We start from the raw sequence: 19619 nt of genomic DNA on the forward strand, positions 1-19619 counted from the left end.
GAATTTATCAGATTTTTAGCACCTAAAATCATAAGCAAACTAATTTACCGTATTTCCTCTATTAGTCTTGCAGCCTCTATTGGAATTGCATGCAAGACTAATAGAGAGCATACGGTATTAGTCTTGCACCCCTATTCTAGGCAGACCAGCAGTATTTTGTGAAAACTTCAACAATTTCGCCATTTTATAGCTAAATTAAATTTTAAAGTGTTAAAATAATTGATAAAACAATAGAAAAGTATGTATTTTGCATGATTTAGACTGTTTCGAGTCAAATTTTTTACGATAAATGGCCAATTTTATAAAGCTATTGGATCTTCGAAAATTAGTCTTGCAGCCTCTAATAGTCTTGCAGTCTCTATTAGTCTTGCACCTCTACGGGTCAATTGAAACTTAGTCTTGCATGCAAGACTAATAGAGGAAATACGGTACAGATAAAAAAATTCAATTTCATTTTTCGACGTTTCATTCCGTTCCAAAATTTCCGGATTATAAAAACGGGAACCAGTTATTTAAAAAAATCGAAAAACCAAGTTACTCGGATTCTCTTGAATCCGGAAAAACTGGACGACGGGGGCCCGGTTTATTCCGGTTTACCAGTATTAGCTAAGATAAGTATTTTTAACAGTACGCCTTTTAAGATTACATCAAAAAAGTTATTTTTCACCAGTGGCAAAATTTGCGGTCCTACCTTTCCGAATTTCATTCCCAAAAATCTCGCAGCGCTTACGTCACCCGCCGGCGAAATATTCGTGTCACCTGCTAGACAGTAGTTGCTCAAACTTCCACTATTATGTTCTCTATTTCCATTTTTTTTGTCTTCAACTCTTCGTTACTAAATACGACCTTGCCTTCTTCTTCGCCTTCATCTTGGTTTTTTATTCTTGACTCCTTCTTCTTCTTTGCTTTTCCTTCACTTCCTGCCCTGTCTTGTTTCGCTCTCCTTTCGAAGTAAATACCCTCGGGAGGAGAGGTTCTTCTCTCCTTCTTCAGATGTGTCTGTTTTCTGTTTTTGTGTGTATGTATTTGGTGGTGGCGCATCAATTGCCATCGCTTGCTCTCGATTATTCTAATCCCTTTCGCGGGGGGTGAAATCGTTTCTTTTTCATTTTGAGTGGTGGTGGTGGTGGTGGACGAGTCGCGGGGTGCTCTGAAGTTTCTCCGAAAGAGAGACCCACAAGTTTTATTTTGAAACAAGTTGAGAGTCTTCAGAGTTGAGATTCTGTCCCATATACTGAATGGGCGCAAGTCCCCAGCGAGAGAGGTAGAACAACACCACCGACAACATCAGAGAGAAAGGATTGATGAGGTCAGTTAACTTTTTTGCAAATTTAAGGTAATTTAAGTGGGGAAATTATTTAAAACTGCCCATACAGTGAAAAATTTTCCAAATATCACAGTAAACGTTCAAATTTTTTTAATGAATTTATTTTTAATCTACGGTCAAAAAGTGGTGAAGTCTACCCAGTTTTTACTGATGATAATGCTGAAAGTCTACCAAAAAATAATTGTTTCTAAAAATGTTTTAATTCGATCTAGTGGATCAAAGAAATACTCAAAACTATTCCAAAAGTCAAAATTTTTTGGAAAAATTGACAATTCACAAAAATTTTTGACTGAAGATTTGAAAAATCTAATCACTTTTGAACTCTTTTGTAAGATTTGCGGTTAACTTGGACTATAGTTAGTATATCATAAAAACCTTTATATTATAGAAAATGGCAAACATCTGTGTGAATTCAGTTAGGAAAAATATTTTGTTCTACTAACTTTGCCAGAAACAGAGCAAGATCTCCCAGAATTTTTTTTTCAAAAAGTTTCTGAAAGTAGTGCACTTTGATGTTGTGAAAAATAGTCTTCTTCTATTAGAAAAAATTGATTCTGTTGGAAATTGGAAGAAATAAAAATTTTTTAACAGTATTCTGAATCGCCAGTACAAAAATCTACAGTTCTCAAAACTATTTTGAAAATTTTAAATTAACAGTCAAAAAGTGGTACTCAATGTTTTCCAACCATATTGTTTTCTTGTAATAAAGCTTTTATTTTAGTTGGAACAAATGAAATAGTGTTCAAAATTGTCTGAAAGAAACTGAAAGAAATTGTTGAAAAAAAATCTGAAAAATTATAATTTTTCTATATTCTATCACTATATTAAAAACATTTTAGGGTAACATGCCACACTGGCTCATTTCGTAGAATTGCTGATCGGTAAAATTAGCAAAACTTTTATTTTAAAAACTTAAGATTTTTTAAGTGTTCTTGTATATAAAAATTCCCAATTTACAATGCTTCATTCTCTCTTATCACACTTCAAAAATAATATGGTTTGGAATTAGTGAAAACCCATTGCAATTTCATGATTTTTTGAATTTTTTAAACATTCTCCCCCTCAAAAAAAAATAAAGTGCAACAAAACTTGCAAGAATCTCAATGTGACCTACTAAAATATGGATACCCAAAAAAAGAGAGTAAAAGAATCGCCCTCTTTCTTACTTCATCCATGTCGTCCTCCACCACCGACGACGACTCGTGCTCTTATTTTTTTTTCAGACAAGCCTGCCTTATCCCAACTCCATCTGTTCCGACTCATCCCTCCGTTTCCATCAAAATCTATCCTCCATTCGCCGAATTCATCGACTTTGGCGGAGCATCGCGTCATATTTTGACGAATAATGGCACGTGCCGAATTGTGTTCAAAGTCAAATGCTCAAATAACTTGGTGTTCAAAGTGTCACCAGTTTATGCTTTTTTAGATCCGGGAGCTACTGCGGAACTTCAGGTGAGTATTTTTATTAGTTTTGAATCAATTTTAATAGTTCCTATTTCAAAATTCAAAAATTGTACATATTTGGAACGCAATTAGAAAATTAAAAATCAGTGGAAAAAACCAACTATTTGTTCGACTTCCAAAATTATGAATGGCGAAAAATGAGTAATCGCTACTTTTCATCTGAGAATTAGAAATGAATTCAATTTTTTTATCTCACAAAAATAACCCGGAAGGCTTTAATACGATTAGAATAATTTTCTAACTTCTAGTGACATATTCAGTAAATCTTGAGAGCAATTTTAACGTGATTTTTTTTTAAAATTTTTTAAAGAATCAAATGATTCAGAGATCCACGAAAACATCCAAAAAGTAAAAATAAAAATTGGAAACATCATTAAAATAAAAATAAAAATGTCGATAAATATTTAAAAATTTCATATTGAATCATTTGAGCCTCAAAAAAAAAGCCTACTGTTTTCAAAATTAAAATTATTATAAGAGAAGTTATTTTTCAGGTTCTCCGCAGAGAAGGTCCTCCGAAACACGACAAGCTAATAATTTCGCTCAAAGAAGCCAAAAAAGGTGACAAAGATCCACGGGTAACATTCAATGATTCAACGCATACCACACACAAGCACATTCTACCGCTTCTCACTGTACGTTTTTTTTAATTTGAAAATCTGAGATTTATTAGCTTGTTTTCAGAGAATAGTCGAGGAGCAGTGATCCCCTTACTGTAACTCATTTCATCTAGGTTTTCAATTATTCTGGAAATATATCAATGCCTTTCTTTCATTCTTTCTCTCATTCTTTCTAAATGAACATTTATTCATTTTAACATTTTAATTTCAATTGCAACATTTTAAAGAAATAATACAACGTAAATAATACAAGTAAACATAAGTTAACAATCGTTTTTTGGTTGGCAAGAATTTGAAAATTTTTTGATTTTTCAAGAAAAATGATTGGTTTCTATAAAGTATATTCTACCCATATGAATAACACAAAATAACACAAAAATGTATCAATGATAAAGTTGACAATCGAAATCCTCAGGTGGTAATAAGAAGAATGTTTCCATCATGCCTTTTCCTTTTACATTGATTTGACCGCGACATTCGAAATTGTACCCGAGTGGTTCCAGTATTGATTTTACTTCTTCTGTTACCTGAAATAAATTGATTTTCGGAGATTCCATTCTCCACGTTATACTATTTTTTTAAAATTTTTTAAAATTTTTCTTGATAAAATTTTTGAAGAATAGTAAGTTAAGAAGAAACTGAATTAAAAAAAAAAACCGCAAAATGATTTTCAATTCGTTTTCTATACTTTTGTAATTGATTTTTTTTCATCTGTTCTGAATCATGAATGAATTTTGCATTTTTTTTGGGAACTATATTTCTAATAGTATATTTTTAATTCAACTCACTTGTATTCTTCCAGCAACACCTCCACTATCCATTCGACTCGCAACATTCACACTATTTCCCCAGATATCATAATGTGGTTTGTCACTTCCAATGACTCCAGCCACGACTGGCCCCACATTGATTCCGATTCGTAGATTGAAATTATTGAAGCTGTGAATATTGGTTGATTCCAATTTAACTAGTAGTTCTCTTGCAAACAAGGCGATTGCTTCGACGTGGGAATTGTCTCCGCACTCCTGAAAATAATTACATAATTTGAAAGTACATAAATTATGCCTACTAACCCTTCCAGCAAGTCCACTTGCCACCATATATGTTGTCGAGATAGTTTTAATCTTCTCGATCTTCTTAAATTCTTCCCGATCCAAAATCTGATCCAAAATCTGATCGAAATCCGATATAATCTCATTGAGCAGTCGAAGGCATTCCACTCCCTCATTATTCCCATCGCATTCAATATAAAACTTATCAAATTCTGTTAATGTTGCAAACATGATACAAGCATTGTCACGAGACTCATGGTAAAGCTTCGAGACACTTGTAGCATCTTCAACAAAATGCTTAGCAACATGAGATGGAAGAATATTCTCAAGAACACTTCGATTCTGCTCATGCTTTCGCTTCATTTGAAGTTGTTCGTCTAGAGCCTGAACGAGAATGGAAACTGATGACTTGAATTTTTGTTTCAAAAACCAACCTGAAGTTTCCAAATGAAATCGTATCTGGAAATAAGTTCACTTCTTCTGGTACTAAATACAACTAATAGCAGTGTCAAACAGGATAAAACACAGAAGTTTGCATAGGTGGATAGCAGTCTGGAACAGGTTTAAGATGAAAAGTCAATAAATTAAAAAAATCAAATAGTCGACTTACGCTTCATATTGGTTTATACGAATCAATTTCGCAGTTATCAGAACTGTAAACGAGGAAAAATAAATCATTGACATCAGTAACTGAAATTAAATTCTTCATTAAAAAATACTTGGAAAATATTCTCACCTTTGTCATGAAATCCACGGAAAGGATTACACAAGTTGCAAGGGTGCAGATCTCGAATATTTCAAAAAAGTCTGTGTAGTTGTTCTTGAAACACTTTTCCACGTCGCATGTGAATTTTGATTCGTACATTCCCTAAGACATGTATGTAATATAATATCCAGCTTTTGAAAAAATCACTTGCCATTAGAATGACAATTTGGATCGAAAGGAGTATGAACAGAACACCAATGACGAGACTGACAAGTCGGGCGTGTTTGATGAGGGCCTGAAATAATTAGATTAAACGCTCAGTGAAGATTGGTTAAATAAAAATTCTGAAAGTAACTCCAAACTCAGTTTTGCAATATGGGATTCAATAATCATGTTACAATTTGAGTTAAGAAAAAACATTTGGTTTGAGGAAAAACTTTAAAAATTCGATCTGAAATTTTTCGAGTGCATTTTTTTCGGATTTTTCGCAGAACAGGTGTCTAGGTTCAGGCAAAAATTCGGATTCGATTTTTTTATTGTTGAAAAAAACTGAAATGTTTAAATCGAATTGGGCGAAAAAATTTCAGATCGAAACTTCTGGGTAGGAGATAAATTATCAAGCTTCCAACTTTTTAGACGGATATCTAACTTGATAACTTTAAATTTGAAAAATAAATTCTAGATAAAATTTCAAAACAAAAACTCACTCTTGTCAAAATAAAAATCATAACACTGGTGAGAACGATGAACATTTGTGGGACAAATGAGAATGATACAAGATTCATCAACCCGAATTTGATTCCGATGCAAATTGCCACTATTGCCACATACAATGTCACTTGAAATGGAATGTCCTTGTACTTCAGCCGCACAAACTGAAATTTTACTTTTAATATGGGTTTTTGAAATAAAATTACCTTATTCTCTACTCTAACTTGTTTATACTTCAGTGACCAATTCTTGCAATGCATGGTTTTCCAGTTTTCCTGATGAATAGCCTGAATTCCTTGTCGCAAGTGGGAATCCACATTTTCTACAAGCACTTCTTCTTCAGACAGCCCGTTTCTTGTACTTGCTCCTCGAGTTCTTGTAGACATTCCAGTCAGCCTTTCCTGTTTGCTGATTCCTCTCTGAAAAGGTGATCTTGTTTTCTTGTATAAATGTAAAACTATTACAGTGGATTTCCATGGAACCATAACTGGATGATTGGTAGCTTCCTGACAAATGTTATCATAATCTGGACTTCTGTCAACAACTAGCCATGTCTTGATTTTTTCTTTTTCCAGAAACTTTGATCGACTTCCTCCATTTCCTTCCTCCAATATGTACGCACCTTTGAGGTAACTTCGTGTGGCATCTGTTATGTGAACTCTTCTGGAAAATGAAACATTTTAGTAACGGATACTTTTAAATTGAGTAAACTATAATACGTAGATACATATTCTAAAAATCGGAAATATTTATAAAATTCAAGAACTTTAGAGTTCCCAAAAGATTTTCCAAAGAGTTTTGAATTTTCTAGAATTTTTCAGAAGTTTCTAGAATTTTCAAAATGCTCAGAATTTTTCAGAAGTTTTTCAAATTTTCCAGAAAGCTAAAATCTTATACTTTTTAAAACTATAGTAATCCTACAGTAGTACCACTACAACATCCCGACAACGTCCCTCTATATTATTTATATAAGTAATGCCTGTATTTTCAGGTTGGTGCGAGAACTGACAGGTTGAAATCCCTTACTGTTATTTCACCGTAGACAATTGAATATTTTCACAAAGCTTAAAGAGCTCAACGTATTTTCCACGCCTACGCTTTTCCCCTTTCGAACGGAAGTCTAAAACACATAACCCATCTCCTCACAATCAATCTTCCAACACATACCCTGCTAATCCACCACTTTCCATTTGGTTTGCCAGTGTCACATCATTACTCCATACATCAAACTGCCACTTTTTCAATCCAAGTACTCCACAATGAGCTTTGCCCGTATGAATGCCAACTCTCATGTTCACATTGACAAGTGTCATTTCTCGAACAAGACGAATCGCCTCGATCATATCACGGCCCATTTCGACTGTGTTGATTGCGTGATTCTTTTGATATTCGGGCACTCCACAAACACAGTAGTAACAGTCGCCAAGAATTTTGATGCGCATGCATTGATGAATCGACGCTACTTTATCGAAACGGGCGAAAAGCTCGTTGAGCATGAGAACAAGATCTTTCGGGTTATATTCTGACGCCAAGTTGGTGAATCCACATATATCAGCAAACAGAATACTGAAAATTTAAATGTTTTTTTAACTGAATACGCAGAGAAAATAACAGCACGAAACAGGAAAATTTAAAAAAAAACAAATACTAAATTCCGGATATTAATCTGAATTTCTAGAAGCAGTTCCAATAATATTTATTAAAATTTAGTGTCAAAATATAGAAAAAAATCTTGGTTTATCTGAAAATAAAATTTGTTTTAGTTTAAAAGTCTGAAAAAATTCGCAGAAATTATGTGAAAGCTGTCAATTGCCGAAGGTTTTTTTGTTAATTCAACAATTTTTTTATCGGAAATCGGCAACTGGATACTTGAATATTATTTTCACATTTTCACACTAAAATCAAAATTTCAAACTAAAATGAAATAATTTTTCTATGTTTTACATGCCACATCGGTCATCTTGTAGAATCGCCCAAAATTTTTACTGCCGTTCTTGGATTTATGATTTAATTTTTTTTTTCATTTCAACTCAAAATAAAAAAAAAACAAATCTCACCTAATATCCTCGTACTTCCTGATATAAATCTTATGAAACATTCGTTCTTCGTGTGTCTCCTGCATGTCTTTTTTCACTTCAAACGCTATATTTTTTGGGAGCACGGCCAACAGAATCTTCTCCTGCCGATGCATTTCCTTGTCCAGTAGCATACGAGATTGTACACATTTTCTGAAATTTTTTTAAAATATTGAATTCAAAATGTATAATACCTTGTCTCATGAAAAGTTTTTCTCTGGACAAATTCTGTTGGATAATACACCAAACTGCCCACAACATTTACCAAAATTACCATCATAACTCTGGTTAGAATCTGAAAATTTTGTAGGTATATTTTTTTTTAACAGAAATAAAAAAATCTTACAATATCAAAACCAACATTGTAATCCATCAAAACACCAATAAAAGCAACGAGAAATGTCAATGCAAATGTCGAAAAAATCTGAAATTATATGTATATTTCAGAAAATAACGTGTTCCACAAAACAACCTACCATTAACATAAAAGACATTGGTAAAAGAGAATATGTTGAAAATATGAGAAGATATGTGACAGAGGTACGCATTGATGTACAAGCCGAGATTATCTGAAATTTGAAAAAAAAAACAATTATTTGAATAGCCTGCTAAAAATCCATTACCACACAAGAAATAATACTTGCGATGCATACAAGTTCTGTCCGTTTAGCATGAAAAAATGATAGTATTGAAATTACAAGCTGAAATATTTAAGTTATCTAAAATTTTCTCAAAATTAGGAAAACCTTACAGTTAGTATACAAAGTATTAAAGATTTAAGCCATTCAGCACCAAATGCAGAAAACGCCGCTTCCGATATACAAATGCTCAGCAGAATTACGAATGAAAACTGAAAGTTATTGAAGTTTGAGTAGACGTTTCCAAAAAGAAAAATTATGAGCTACCTGAATTCTTCCACTGTTGACCTGTTCAAAATAAAACGAATATAATGTTGATCTCTTCTTTTTTTGGGAATTTTTTCTGTATCTCAGCTTTTCCCAAGGAAAGTGGTAGAACGAGAGAATCTCATCAAGCGACGGGCATTCCATTCGATTTTTCATTTCAAGTTCTCGAAGAACCTGGCTTCTGGAAATTTTTTGGGTAGTTTAGGTTTTTTCTTAAAAAAAAGGTTAACAGCGTAACTATTTGTGGTCAGAACTTTCTTTTTAAAAGTTTGTATTAATTTCCCAAAAAAAAACAAGAACACTTAAAAGCATTAAACTCTAAATATCAATTAAAAAAATTTTGGCTACGAATGGCAACAAAAATTGAAAAATATTGGACAAAAAACTATTATTTTTCTAAACTAATCCACCGGAACTCCAATTTTGGTCACATGAAATCAACTAGGATCAAACTGCAAAATGATTTTACCTTTCTATTTTTAATTTAAACATTTTTTCTTTGTCTATGAATGTTGAGTCAGAAATTTCCTGTGGATGTTATTTGGACTCTGTAAACTTTGAGCAGAGACATTTGCAAATTAGGAAAACTTGATAAAGAAAGAGCACAGCAGAATTTTGTTTAAACTATAATACATAAGAATATTTTCAGAAACTCGAACAAGCGAAGATCATATTTTATTCAGATCGTTTCGAAAATTCTTGAAAAAATTAGCAAACAGATTTTGCAGGTCTTTGGAGCCAATTTTAGGATAGCAAGAAAAACTTCTACTTACCCAAAAGTTTCTCGCATTGTGGAACTTGTCTTTTTGGAAACAGGTCTTTGTGCAACTCTGGTCTGCTTGTGAGCTCTAATTGAGTTATATGCTCGTTCCACCATATTTTGTATTTGATCTGAAATTAATCACATTGAGCAACGTGTAAAAATATGAAAAAGTGCGTGTGACGCCTTGTCGAAAAATGAGCCGTATCCGGGGAAGCGGTGTGTTGCAAAAAGAGCACAATGTTTTGAGAAGAGTGTAAAAAGAAAGACAAAAAAAAAGGAAATGTAGGTGTGTTCATGTAATATGCAAAAAAAATGTGAAAATGATGGGAAGAAAATGCGGGAAGGAAATGAACAAAAAATAGACAAAAAGACAAAAGAATAAAAAACCCGAAAACGCTTGGGAAAAATAATATTCAAAATTTATGTGTTCTCGATTTTGCTTTTGATTTCAAAAGCCAACCAGAGAAAAATAAGATTAATCTGATACGTTCAGCATGAAATTTTTCAAAGTTTATACAGAAAACTTTTAAATCAAATTGTATCTAATTACACTCTCAGATAGTTTTAGAGAGCATATAAAATTAAAAGCAGATAGAATTTATATTCTGAACTAATTTTGGACAACTACATACAGTACTAAAGCTGTTTTTGCCATGGCAGGTAATAATGTTTCCTGGGTGAAGTACCTACCTACGTGCCTACACGCCTGCTTTCTGCCAATTTTATGCATTTGACCGTAAGCACCCTGTGTCACAATAAATAACTGCGCATTTATGATTTCCTCGTTTTAGTTTTAAAAAAAGGTCTCAATTGAGAAAATGACCAAGCGTTAATTGGTATTTTGCCGTAGGTAGGTGTAGGCCGTACTTTTGTGCCTATTCGCGTCTAACTAATTTATTATTTGAATCTATGCTCAGCTTACAGAAAAAAAATGCAATATCGGAATATAACCATCGGTGGTCAATAAAAGTTTAACATATCCTTTTTGGAATAATTCGTTTTGAAACACAAAGTTCAAAAATCGAATTTATGCGGACATTGAAAAATGAAAAATTGGGGAGAAATTGTGTTAGTATTTTAATTTTCAAACGGATATCAGAAGTATTAAGTTTTAAGTAGAAGTTAGAGACCTCGAGTGAATTCTGATCGAGCAAAGTAAAAATCTCGAATATCTCGAAAACATCTTCCTAAAGTTTCGTACGTCTCAAATTTTAGATTATCTAAAAAAATATGATGAGCAGAGTCTGAAAAAAAATTGAACTCGGCTCTCGGCGCGAGCCGAAAAAAAATTTAGACTCGGCTCTCTGCGCGAGCCGGGAGCCGACTTTTTTCAAGAGCCGCACAGCACTGGAGCAGACTACGAGAATGAGTAGGTGAATTGCATGTAAAATGAACTCAAAAATTCCGTAGACAGAAATTTTTTCAGGATTCTTAAAATTTCTTAATGAATTTTTTCACAATAATACTAATAGTAAATACATAACAAATGTTGATTGCTTTACATAACGGCTGACATATCGGTTATTTTAATTTTTACCAAAAAATGTCACTACTGTAAAACTGTAGAAAAAGATTTTGCACGTTATTTGTCAGTTGGCAATTTTTGATAAAACCGAAAAGTACTGAGATATAAGCTGTCAAAGTAAAACAGCTGGTGCAAGTATAATATAGAAGATACGGTATATTTCATATCTTTGTTCACCTAAAAGACATGAAAAAATGTATAAAATAAATTTGGAATTTTGAAACAATTGGGACGAAAACTGTGAAGGTCCAGAAATGCACAAAATATTTTTTTCAAATACCGAGAAGATTATTAAAGATTTCAGCTTTCTGAAAAGAGCAAAAATATGAACCTCTGTTTTTAGAAGAAGATTACACAGCGATATGATGAATTGCGCCTCCTTGTCTATAACTTTTGATGCATTTTTGAATTTATTAACGATTAAATACGTGAGAATTAAAGCTTAATTTTTTATCATCAAAAAAGTTTAATTGGTTTTCAATTATTTTTGAAAAAAAATTGTGTGCACAAGTGCGAAAAGTGCGAAAAAATGTGTGTTCATAAGAATGCAATATACATCGAATTCTCCCACGAGTATGATGTGGTTTCACTTCAGCACAAAAAAGTTTTAATATCGAGAGAATGGCGAATATGCTATGAGATGGCAGTTTTTCATAGACATAGAGGGAATTGTTTTTTCGCGTTAAGACAGTTTTCCCAACCAATCCAAAAATCGTTGCCTTCTTCGTTTCCTCTTTTCTTCGGAAAATGAAAATTTGTTTGAAAAATGACGGGCGCAACTTTTGAGGGCAGTTAATCCTACTAAGAAGTAGTCTGTCCCGTGTTTTTCCAACCAGGGTTCCATTCAAAATAAAACGAAGAAAAGAAGCAACCCCCGAAAGTTAGTAAAATGAGAGGAAGAAGGAGGGCGGAGAGAAGATGTCATCCCTAAATTACATCTTTTCAAAAAATGAAAAAAAACTGGGGCTTTCGTTGTTAGTCTGAAACTGCAGACAGAGCAAAAAACTACAGAGAGAAGGAAGAAGCAAGTATGAGTTGGGTGTGCCAAGAAGTTGGCTAATTGAGTTAGTTGCCCATCCAACGGATGGGAAGGATCATGTTCTGAATAGATGTGAGAGAAATTTCTTAATCTTTGGGGAGAGAGAAAAGACATCAAACTATAATAGAGCAAAATGAGCACCATCCGACATTTTTTCCATTTTTCAATATGGATGCTGAGCTGGCAAAGTGAGGAAACGTTAGAAATTTGCAAGTAAATCACATTTTTCATGAATTGAAATACCGTATTTTTCTCGTTTAAGGTTGAGTAGCGAAATTTAAGACGTTGCTTCAATAGACCTGAAAAGGCCCAAAAATAATGAATTTTTAGTGAGACGTTCCGAAAAGTGTTCAAAAAAAGTTATGGTGGTTTTAAAATTTGAAAAAAAAACATATTGGCAAAAATTTGGCAAAAATTGACATTTTAGCTGAAAATAAACAACAAAATTAGTTTTGGGATATTTTTTAAGTCGGCCAAAAAGCTATTTTAACGATTATTGTATTCTCATTATGTCCAAACTATTTTTTATTTGCGTTACACCCTGTAGCAATGTTCAAAATGTCTTAAAAACTACAAATTTTTCGAAAATTTGGCGGCTAGCCAAAGCTTTAGCTTGAAATTTAAAAAATTGAAAAAGCCAATTTCATCTTCAATTTCTTAATTCTTAAAATAAAATTTTTAATCAGTAATTTTCAGCCAAATTAATATGCATTTCTTTCACTTGAAGACATTCGATAGTGTTGCTGGTCGCTTCAAAAATCTACTGTGATTAACTTTATGTTTAAACATCACAAAGAAATATTTAAAAAGCTATTTAACAATTTTTTAAAAAAATATTATAGCCAAAAAAATTGCCCATAATTTTCAAAGTTAATAAAGCATCAATAAACTATTCTGTAAACTCAGAAAATAATAAGTCAAAAAAGAATTGCCAAAATTCAGGTACAATCTACGAAAAATCTATGAATAAATCATTAAAAAAAGGAGTAAAGATTCCGGAAGTGTCTCGAAACATTTGGAAATTGAGAATTTCATAAGGGGAAAGATTGGAAATTTAGAGAGATAGATGAAAAATATTTCAAAAAATGCTTGAAAAATTGGTTGAATACACATAAATGTATGTATGTGTGTCAAATCAATAAACCACAGATTGTTATCATTTGTTGTTCTGTACCCTCAAATACAGAGTGCTCTTAGGTCTCTTTTTTCTTATCATTTTTCTCAATTTTTCTCAATTTTTTCTCGAAAAAATCGTGAGAGACTGACGGAAATAAACGGCGTGAAACTGTATTTCAGTCATAGTCTCTTTTTGCTCTTTCATCTATTCAAACATGTTGCCAAAGTGTACACCGGAAGGACAAACACTACATCCATCTATTAATAAATTGTATACAACTAAAAATAGAATTGCCTGATAAGATCAAAACATTGTGAAACGCTCGATGTGCAGACTTGAAGAATTATTTTAGATTTTAGTTTTGTTCTCATTTTTGAAACCGAAAAATTGATAAGGAATATGTGAGGGAAGTTGCAATTGTCACCATATTTTTTGGCAAACTGCAATTCTAGAAAAAGTGGGTTAAAAACCAAAAGTAATTCATTAATTATGTTTTAATTGGTTTGAAATTAATCGATATTTTGATGAGACAGATGTCCCAAAAATTGTGGTAAACATGAATATTAAAATAAATTCCCAAAATTACCAAAATGTAACCTACCAAAATTTGAAAACAAATTTGGTCTGTTTAATTATTGAATTTTTGAATTTTTCCGCTCACCACTGTTCAAATACAAATAATTAAATACTAATACAATTTTTGAAAACCTGTAGAAAAATTGTATTTTTGTAAAGAAATTGTTTTAACTTTCCAAAAAGTTTTAATATAAGATTTCATTTCTTTTTAGCGTCATATAACATTTTTAAAATTATTTCCTATTGGTGCATTCGTGAAAAAAGGTAGCTCAAAATTTTTATTCGACTCAAAAGCAATTACTTTCGAGTCTTTTATTTTTCCGAACCTTTAATTATTAGTCCATTTTCTCTAATGGATCAAAATGCTTCAAAATTTGTCACAAAAGACCTAAAACCAAGAAGATCACGTCAGTTTTATAAAATGTATAATATAAGCTCTACAGGAAATAAATTTAATTGCTGCAAAAATTGGATGAAATTGCTCTCTGATCATGGAAAAAGTGGCCATTCTCGTATGTTCTTTATTTCTCGCTTCAACCGAAATTCTTCGAAATGTTAATATTTATTACCATTAAAAAACCAGTAATTTTTTTTCCGAACAGCTTTGAATAATGGATTCGAGCTGGGAAATTTTTAAGAAAATAATATAGAATTTACAAAAAAGTTAGCAACATACGAAATAAAATTTAAAATTTCAACCTTGAATAAAAAATTTAAATTATTTAAAATTCGAGCCCATTCTACGTTGAACTTTGTCTAAAACAATTTATTTTTACGACGGCGTGCGTCTATTTGATTGATGGGGTGATAGAATTTGAAATAGCTCTTTTTCATACAAATCAATTGTTTTTCAATTTAGAACATCTGATTTTTCTGCAAGCTTTGCAAACACACAGCAAAACACGATTTAATTTTGAAACCTTATGATGTTCCCAGCGCATCTGACCTGGCGAATAAGATTCAAAAAATCAAGTGGATTTTTCTATGCATCATCGGAAAAAAGAGAATAGAATCAAAGAATCAAACCGATCAGCTGTTCTTCATCAAAATTCCTCGCAACTTTTGTTTGAAAAATGCCAGAAACCTCCAGTTTCCCAAGATTGCACAGTATCAAATTTAGCTTCCCCCAACCACCTACAAAAGTACACATAGAGCGACACATTCGGCAGTTTTTTCAACCCAAATAGAAACATTTCCGAGTCTATTGTTCCAAATGTTTCAAATGAGTAAGTAGCCTAACATAAAAAAAGAACCAAAAGGGAGAGCTCGAAAGACAATGAAATGGGAAAAAGCAAAAAAGCAAGAATAAGAAGAAGAAGGGATGGCAGAGCATCAATAAAAGATGGAAACAATTCCGGAGCTGATTTGATTCGGTTCGCTCTTCTCTCTTCGATGTATCTCGTTGCTGTTTTCAAAATATGACCAAGGGAAACAACAAATTTCAAGACACGTTCGACATAAAATGATAGTGGTGTGCTGCAGCTGGATGTGTTCATGTCTGCACATAAATCAAATTTCTCTCTTTGTTTTTGAGAAATTCAGGAAGTCAAGAAACAGTTTTAAGAAAAATTGATTAAAATCATGCAGTGAGGCTCTTGAACACATAGTTGTCATAGTTTCGAGCTTAATGGCATATTTCACCATAGCGCGCCCTCAGTTAATTAGCGAAGTGCTCATCAGGGATGTGCGACAAATTTACCAAATTTGCCGAGCTCGGCTATTATGCTGAAATTGCTTTTATCAAAACTATTGATGCACATAGATGGATAAACATAAAAAATAAGAGTAAAATTGAGTATTTTGAATTTTCTGCCGACTGACCGCACAGATCTTATTCAAATGCTAAACGTGTGTTCAGGAGTGAGTAATTGTTGCGCATATATCAGATTATGGCAAATTTGCTGAAATTTCCGAGTTTGCCGAGCTCGGTGAATATTGGAAAACGAGACTTGCCGAATTTGCCGAAAGCGGCAACCGCAGCTTTCGGAGGTTAGCCGCGCACCCCTGGTGCGAGCAGAATTGGCTCATCGGATCACAAAAATTATCGCTCGCAATGTACGCATTGAGGTCGACTGTGATGCTTCAATAATCGTGTTCATTTTTTGGTGACGTGTGCATCGCGCATCCATGGTTCCATTACTCGATATGATTGCTAGTTCTCTGCTTACCGTTTTTTATTTATTTTTCTTGTTCAAATTACCGTATATTTTCTATTTGCATTGCGTATTCATTGTACCCAAAGACACCGAAAGTAAGAAAATTATGATTGCAGTAGTAGTGTTGCGCCGAGAAGGTAATACTGATAGATGATATACAGTAAATGTTTTTTTTGGTAATATTTAAAATGTTTAACACAAAATCTCACAACACTTATAAATTTTCAACAACTCGACAAATGTACCCGCGGCAAATCAAAAAGTATCTGAATTTGACTTTTTAAAATGCCCGTTTCTTAGAATTTTGTTTTCCGGATGAAATTTAAGATGACCGTTCGAAAAGTAATTGAAAAATATTTTATTGGAAGTTGTTCTGCCTCCTTCCTATAACCCCCATCTTGCCACACACACGCGTTTTCGATGTTCAAAAAATGTTCAAAAAATGTCCGAAAAAATGTAACAACAACTTTGAACGTTTATATCTCGGCTCTCACTGGACCGATTTTTGAAATTCTTTTTTCTCCACGTTCACAAAATATAGCGACGTGTGTTCATCTAAGAGGGGGTTGATTTTGAAGCATCCTGTCGGCTCCACAAGCGGAAAACCACACCCCGCTTGTTTTTGCGCACACCGAAGTACTGGCCGAAAACCACTTTAAATTGAAGGAAAATTCGAGTTTATGTTCAAAACGTTTGAAACTCGAAACATAAGTTCTCCTTTTCAATACCTATCCACTGTATCTAAGTTCATTGTGATATCTCTATTCGTTATTTTAAAAACGATAATTAAAGTTTTGCCAAAATTTCTGCACCTCCCCCCTTTTCTCACACACACACACCCACCTCCCCTTTTCATATTTGGTTTGTTTTCGGCCACATTTTCACCATTGTTTCGGTCAAATCTCCGTTAGTCTTGCTCTTTTTCCAAATTTTTTTTTTGGAAAAATGTTCATCACATCGAGAGGAAGCGGAAAACATAATTTTTTGTTTCAAAAAAGGTAAATAATAGTCTCAAAAATAGAAAAAATGAACACTTCTTTCAAACAATTTACATTTTTCCATAAAATTCACAAACTTTCCACTATCGTCCCGGTTTTTATGTTAAATTTAGAATTAATAGAATGATTTAAAATGCAATCTCAAATCACAGCTCGATCCGATCATTTTTCGCAGAGATAGGTTATTTAATTTTTGCACATGGAAATCCAGTTTTCCTCTGTTCCTGGACAAGTTTTCAACTATCCTTTCGATTTTATGTTTTAATTTTGATAATTTTCATTGAAGCAAGGTAGACAAACTAAATTTGGTCGGTCTTGACAACTTTCAGCACATTGGTGGAAGTTTTGAGCTTCCAGGCCTTCCCAGAAGGTGATATGTTTCAATTTTTGTTATTTTTAAAAATAATAACCGCCGTATTATTGTACTTTTTACGCCAATTTCAAAAATTATTTAATTTTTTTCAAACTTCTACTATGAGCAAAGTTATGACGGATTGAAGTTTTAGTGCATTACTCTTCACAGGCCGCATCTCCTCACAAGAGGCTGCATGCGTGCGGGTGGCTGGAAAATGTTTTCTTTCCAAAAAAGAAACATAGAAAGGCACTTTAACTCTAAGAAGAAGTTCACTTTGAACATATACTTCAGGCATTGCAGGCCGGAGGCCTGCTGTCCGATTACAACTGTTTTAAGCCCAGATTGGCTGGATTGAGTGCCGCAGGCACTCTTACTCTTAGAAGACGCAGTAAACCTGAAATCATTATACCAAGGCAGGCCGGAGGCCTGATATGCGATTACTCTTAGATAAGTTTGATTTAGAAAGCTTTTATTATTTTCAGTTTTCTAAAACAATCCCCATTCCCGAAGGGCTGGGGGCCCACAGGCGTTCACGATTTTCCAAAAAGTACAACAACACTCTTGGAAACTATGGGCTGGCTTTGACCCTATTCTAAGCAGATATGTTATTCACTCAAGCCTAATAACCAGGTTTGAGGGCCGCAAGCCAGAATACTCTTGAAAACTGTGGGCTGGCTTTAATCCTATTCTAAGCAGAGCAGGCTGTAGGCCTGCGACGCGGTTGTTATTTACTCAAACCTAACAACCAGGTTCGAGGGCCGCAGGCCCGAACACTCTTGGAAACTATGGGCTGGCTTTGATCCTATTCTAAGCAGATATGTTATTCACTCAAGCCTAATAACCAGGTTTGAGGGCCGCAGGCCCGAATACTCTTGAAAACTGTGGGCTGGCTTTAATCCTATTCCAAGCAGAGCAGGTCGTATTCATGAGTTTTCGTTTTCCTTCACCGTTTTTTGTAGTTCACAGTGATGATTGAAAACACGCTTACTTTATTGAATACATTCAAATTATTCTTGAACAAAATCTAAGCCTAAGTTATTCGTACAGTGTCGGTCCTGGAGCAATGAATCAAAGTTTAAAGAGATTTCACTTTACACAGTAAGAGCTTCGAGGCAAAGCCTCAAACCTGAATAGTCAAGTTTTCTAATCATATACCCCACTCCTGAAATAATTTCAAAGAGATCTCGAATAACCCGTTAACAGGTTCGAGGCGAAGCCGAGAACCTGCGCCAGCTACCTTGCTAATAACTTAGAGCGAATTAACCCTATCCCCATTCCCGAAGGGCTGGCGGGCCCATAGGCCCGCTAGTCTATGGATTCAGTTAAATGTACCATATAGCCAAATGTGACAAGTAGAATTATGCAGGTGTGGAACAGTCGACATTGAAGTTATCTGGAAATTTTTCGTATCATTAACTATATATAAAAAAATACAGTTCGTCTGTCCGGAGTTTGTAGTCTATGTAGTCTTTGTAGTCTGTGACGTCACGCCCAAACTCCAGTGAGAATAGTGGGCGTGGCACCCTTCGTGGTGAGACCCTTCGTGGTGAGACCCTTCGTGGTGAGACCCTCCGTGGTGAGACTCTTCGTGGTGAGACCCAAAATGTTGCGGGAAATTCAAATTTTCAGTAAAAAAAATTTTGGCGGGAAATTCAAATTTTCAGTGAAAAAATTTTTAGCGGGAAATTCAAATTTTCAGTGAAAAAATTTTGGCGGGAAATTCAAATTTTCAGTAAAAAAAATTTTGGCGGGAAGTTCAAATTTTCAGTGAAAAAATTTTTTGCCGGGAAATTCAAATTTTCAGTGAAAAAAATTTTGGCGGGAAATTCAAATTTTCAGTGAAAAATTTTTGGCGGGAAATTCAAATTTTCAGTGAAAAAAATTTTAGCGGGAAATTCAAATTTTCAGTGAAAAAAAATTTTGGCGGGAAATTCAAATTTTCAGTGAAAAAAATTTTGGCGGGAAATTCAAATTTTAAGTGAAAAAAATTTTTGGCGGGAAATTCAAATTTTCAGTGAAAAAAATTTTGGAGGGAAATTCAAATTTTCAGTGAAAAAAAATTTGGCGGGAAATTCAAATTTTCAGTGAGAAAAAATTTTAGCGGGAAATTCAAATTTTAAGTGAAAAAAATTTTTGGCGGGAAATTCAAATTTTCAGTGAAAAAAATTTTAGCGGGAAATTCAAATTTTCAGTGAAAAAAAATTTTGGCGGGAAATTCAAATTTTCAGTG

At 33.6% G+C, this 19619-nt stretch overlaps 2 protein-coding genes and 5 non-coding genes across 7 annotated transcripts; 3 read left to right on the forward strand and 4 right to left on the reverse strand.

The window, feature by feature from the left end:
- The first annotated feature begins 548 nt into the window (after nt 1-548).
- M03E7.1 (Major sperm protein) lies at nt 549-3608 on the forward strand. The gene is made up of 3 exons (NM_072084.3): nt 549-2779; nt 3286-3426; nt 3476-3608. Exons 1-3 carry the CDS (start codon nt 2501-2503, stop codon nt 3494-3496), a joined length of 441 nt encoding a protein of 146 aa, NP_504485.1. The 5' UTR covers nt 549-2500; the 3' UTR covers nt 3497-3608.
- On the reverse strand, nt 3586-9751 carry acy-4 (adenylate cyclase). The gene is made up of 19 exons (NM_072085.6): nt 9634-9751; nt 8861-9041; nt 8707-8805; nt 8579-8656; nt 8432-8524; nt 8302-8379; nt 8150-8250; nt 7938-8108; nt 7048-7446; nt 6345-6543; nt 6087-6299; nt 5877-6044; nt 5381-5464; nt 5200-5331; nt 5074-5153; nt 4898-5015; nt 4485-4847; nt 4200-4436; nt 3586-3938 (listed from the first exon to the last, which is right to left on the reverse strand). The coding sequence occupies exons 1-19, from the start codon at nt 9735-9737 to the stop codon at nt 3795-3797; spliced, it is 3042 nt and encodes a 1013-aa protein (NP_504486.4). The 5' UTR covers nt 9738-9751; the 3' UTR covers nt 3586-3794.
- On the forward strand, nt 5305-5529 carry T01C2.3. The gene has a single exon (NR_068772.1). It is a non-coding gene; the product is annotated as an Unclassified non-coding RNA T01C2.3 (non-coding RNA).
- On the reverse strand, nt 9213-9369 carry T01C2.6. Its single transcript, NR_102022.1, has one exon. It is a non-coding gene; the product is annotated as a small nucleolar RNA T01C2.6 (small nucleolar RNA).
- Nucleotides 9752-11898: 2147 nt separating the features above from the next.
- Nucleotides 11899-12036, forward strand: T01C2.4. Its single transcript, NR_068774.1, has one exon. It is a non-coding gene; the product is annotated as an Unclassified non-coding RNA T01C2.4 (non-coding RNA).
- T01C2.5 lies at nt 11899-12049 on the reverse strand. The gene has a single exon (NR_068773.1). It is a non-coding gene; the product is annotated as an Unclassified non-coding RNA T01C2.5 (non-coding RNA).
- A 2347-nt stretch (nt 12050-14396) lies between these two features.
- On the reverse strand, nt 14397-14417 carry 21ur-14278. The gene has a single exon (NR_068775.1).
- Nucleotides 14418-19619: the final 5202 nt, after the last annotated feature.

The sequence above is a fragment of the Caenorhabditis elegans genome, chromosome V (assembly GCF_000002985.6).
Source record: "Caenorhabditis elegans chromosome V".
Lineage (NCBI taxonomy): Eukaryota > Metazoa > Nematoda > Chromadorea > Rhabditida > Rhabditidae > Caenorhabditis > Caenorhabditis elegans.

What these genes read in the sequence shown, in the direction of transcription:
- M03E7.1 (NM_072084.3), top strand. Translation starts at nt 2,501, where the DNA reads ATGTCGTCCTCCACCACCGACGACGACTCGTGCTCTTATTTTTTTTTC. An exon ending in GAGCTACTGCGGAACTTCAG is followed by an intron (nt 2,780 to 3,285) that starts GTGAGTATTTTT and finishes GTTATTTTTCAG; the next exon opens with GTTCTCCGCAGAGAAGGTCC. An exon ending in ACATTCTACCGCTTCTCACT is followed by an intron (nt 3,427 to 3,475) that starts GTACGTTTTTTT and finishes GCTTGTTTTCAG; the next exon opens with AGAATAGTCGAGGAGCAGTG.
- acy-4 (NM_072085.6), bottom strand. Translation starts at nt 9,737, where the DNA reads ATGGTGGAACGAGCATATAACTCAATTAGAGCTCACAAGCAGACCAGA. An exon ending in TCAACAGTGGAAGAATTCAG is followed by an intron (nt 8,806 to 8,860) that starts GTAGCTCATAAT and finishes AATAACTTTCAG; the next exon opens with TTTTCATTCGTAATTCTGCT. An exon ending in ACAATGTTGGTTTTGATATT is followed by an intron (nt 8,251 to 8,301) that starts GTAAGATTTTTT and finishes CAAAATTTTCAG; the next exon opens with ATTCTAACCAGAGTTATGAT.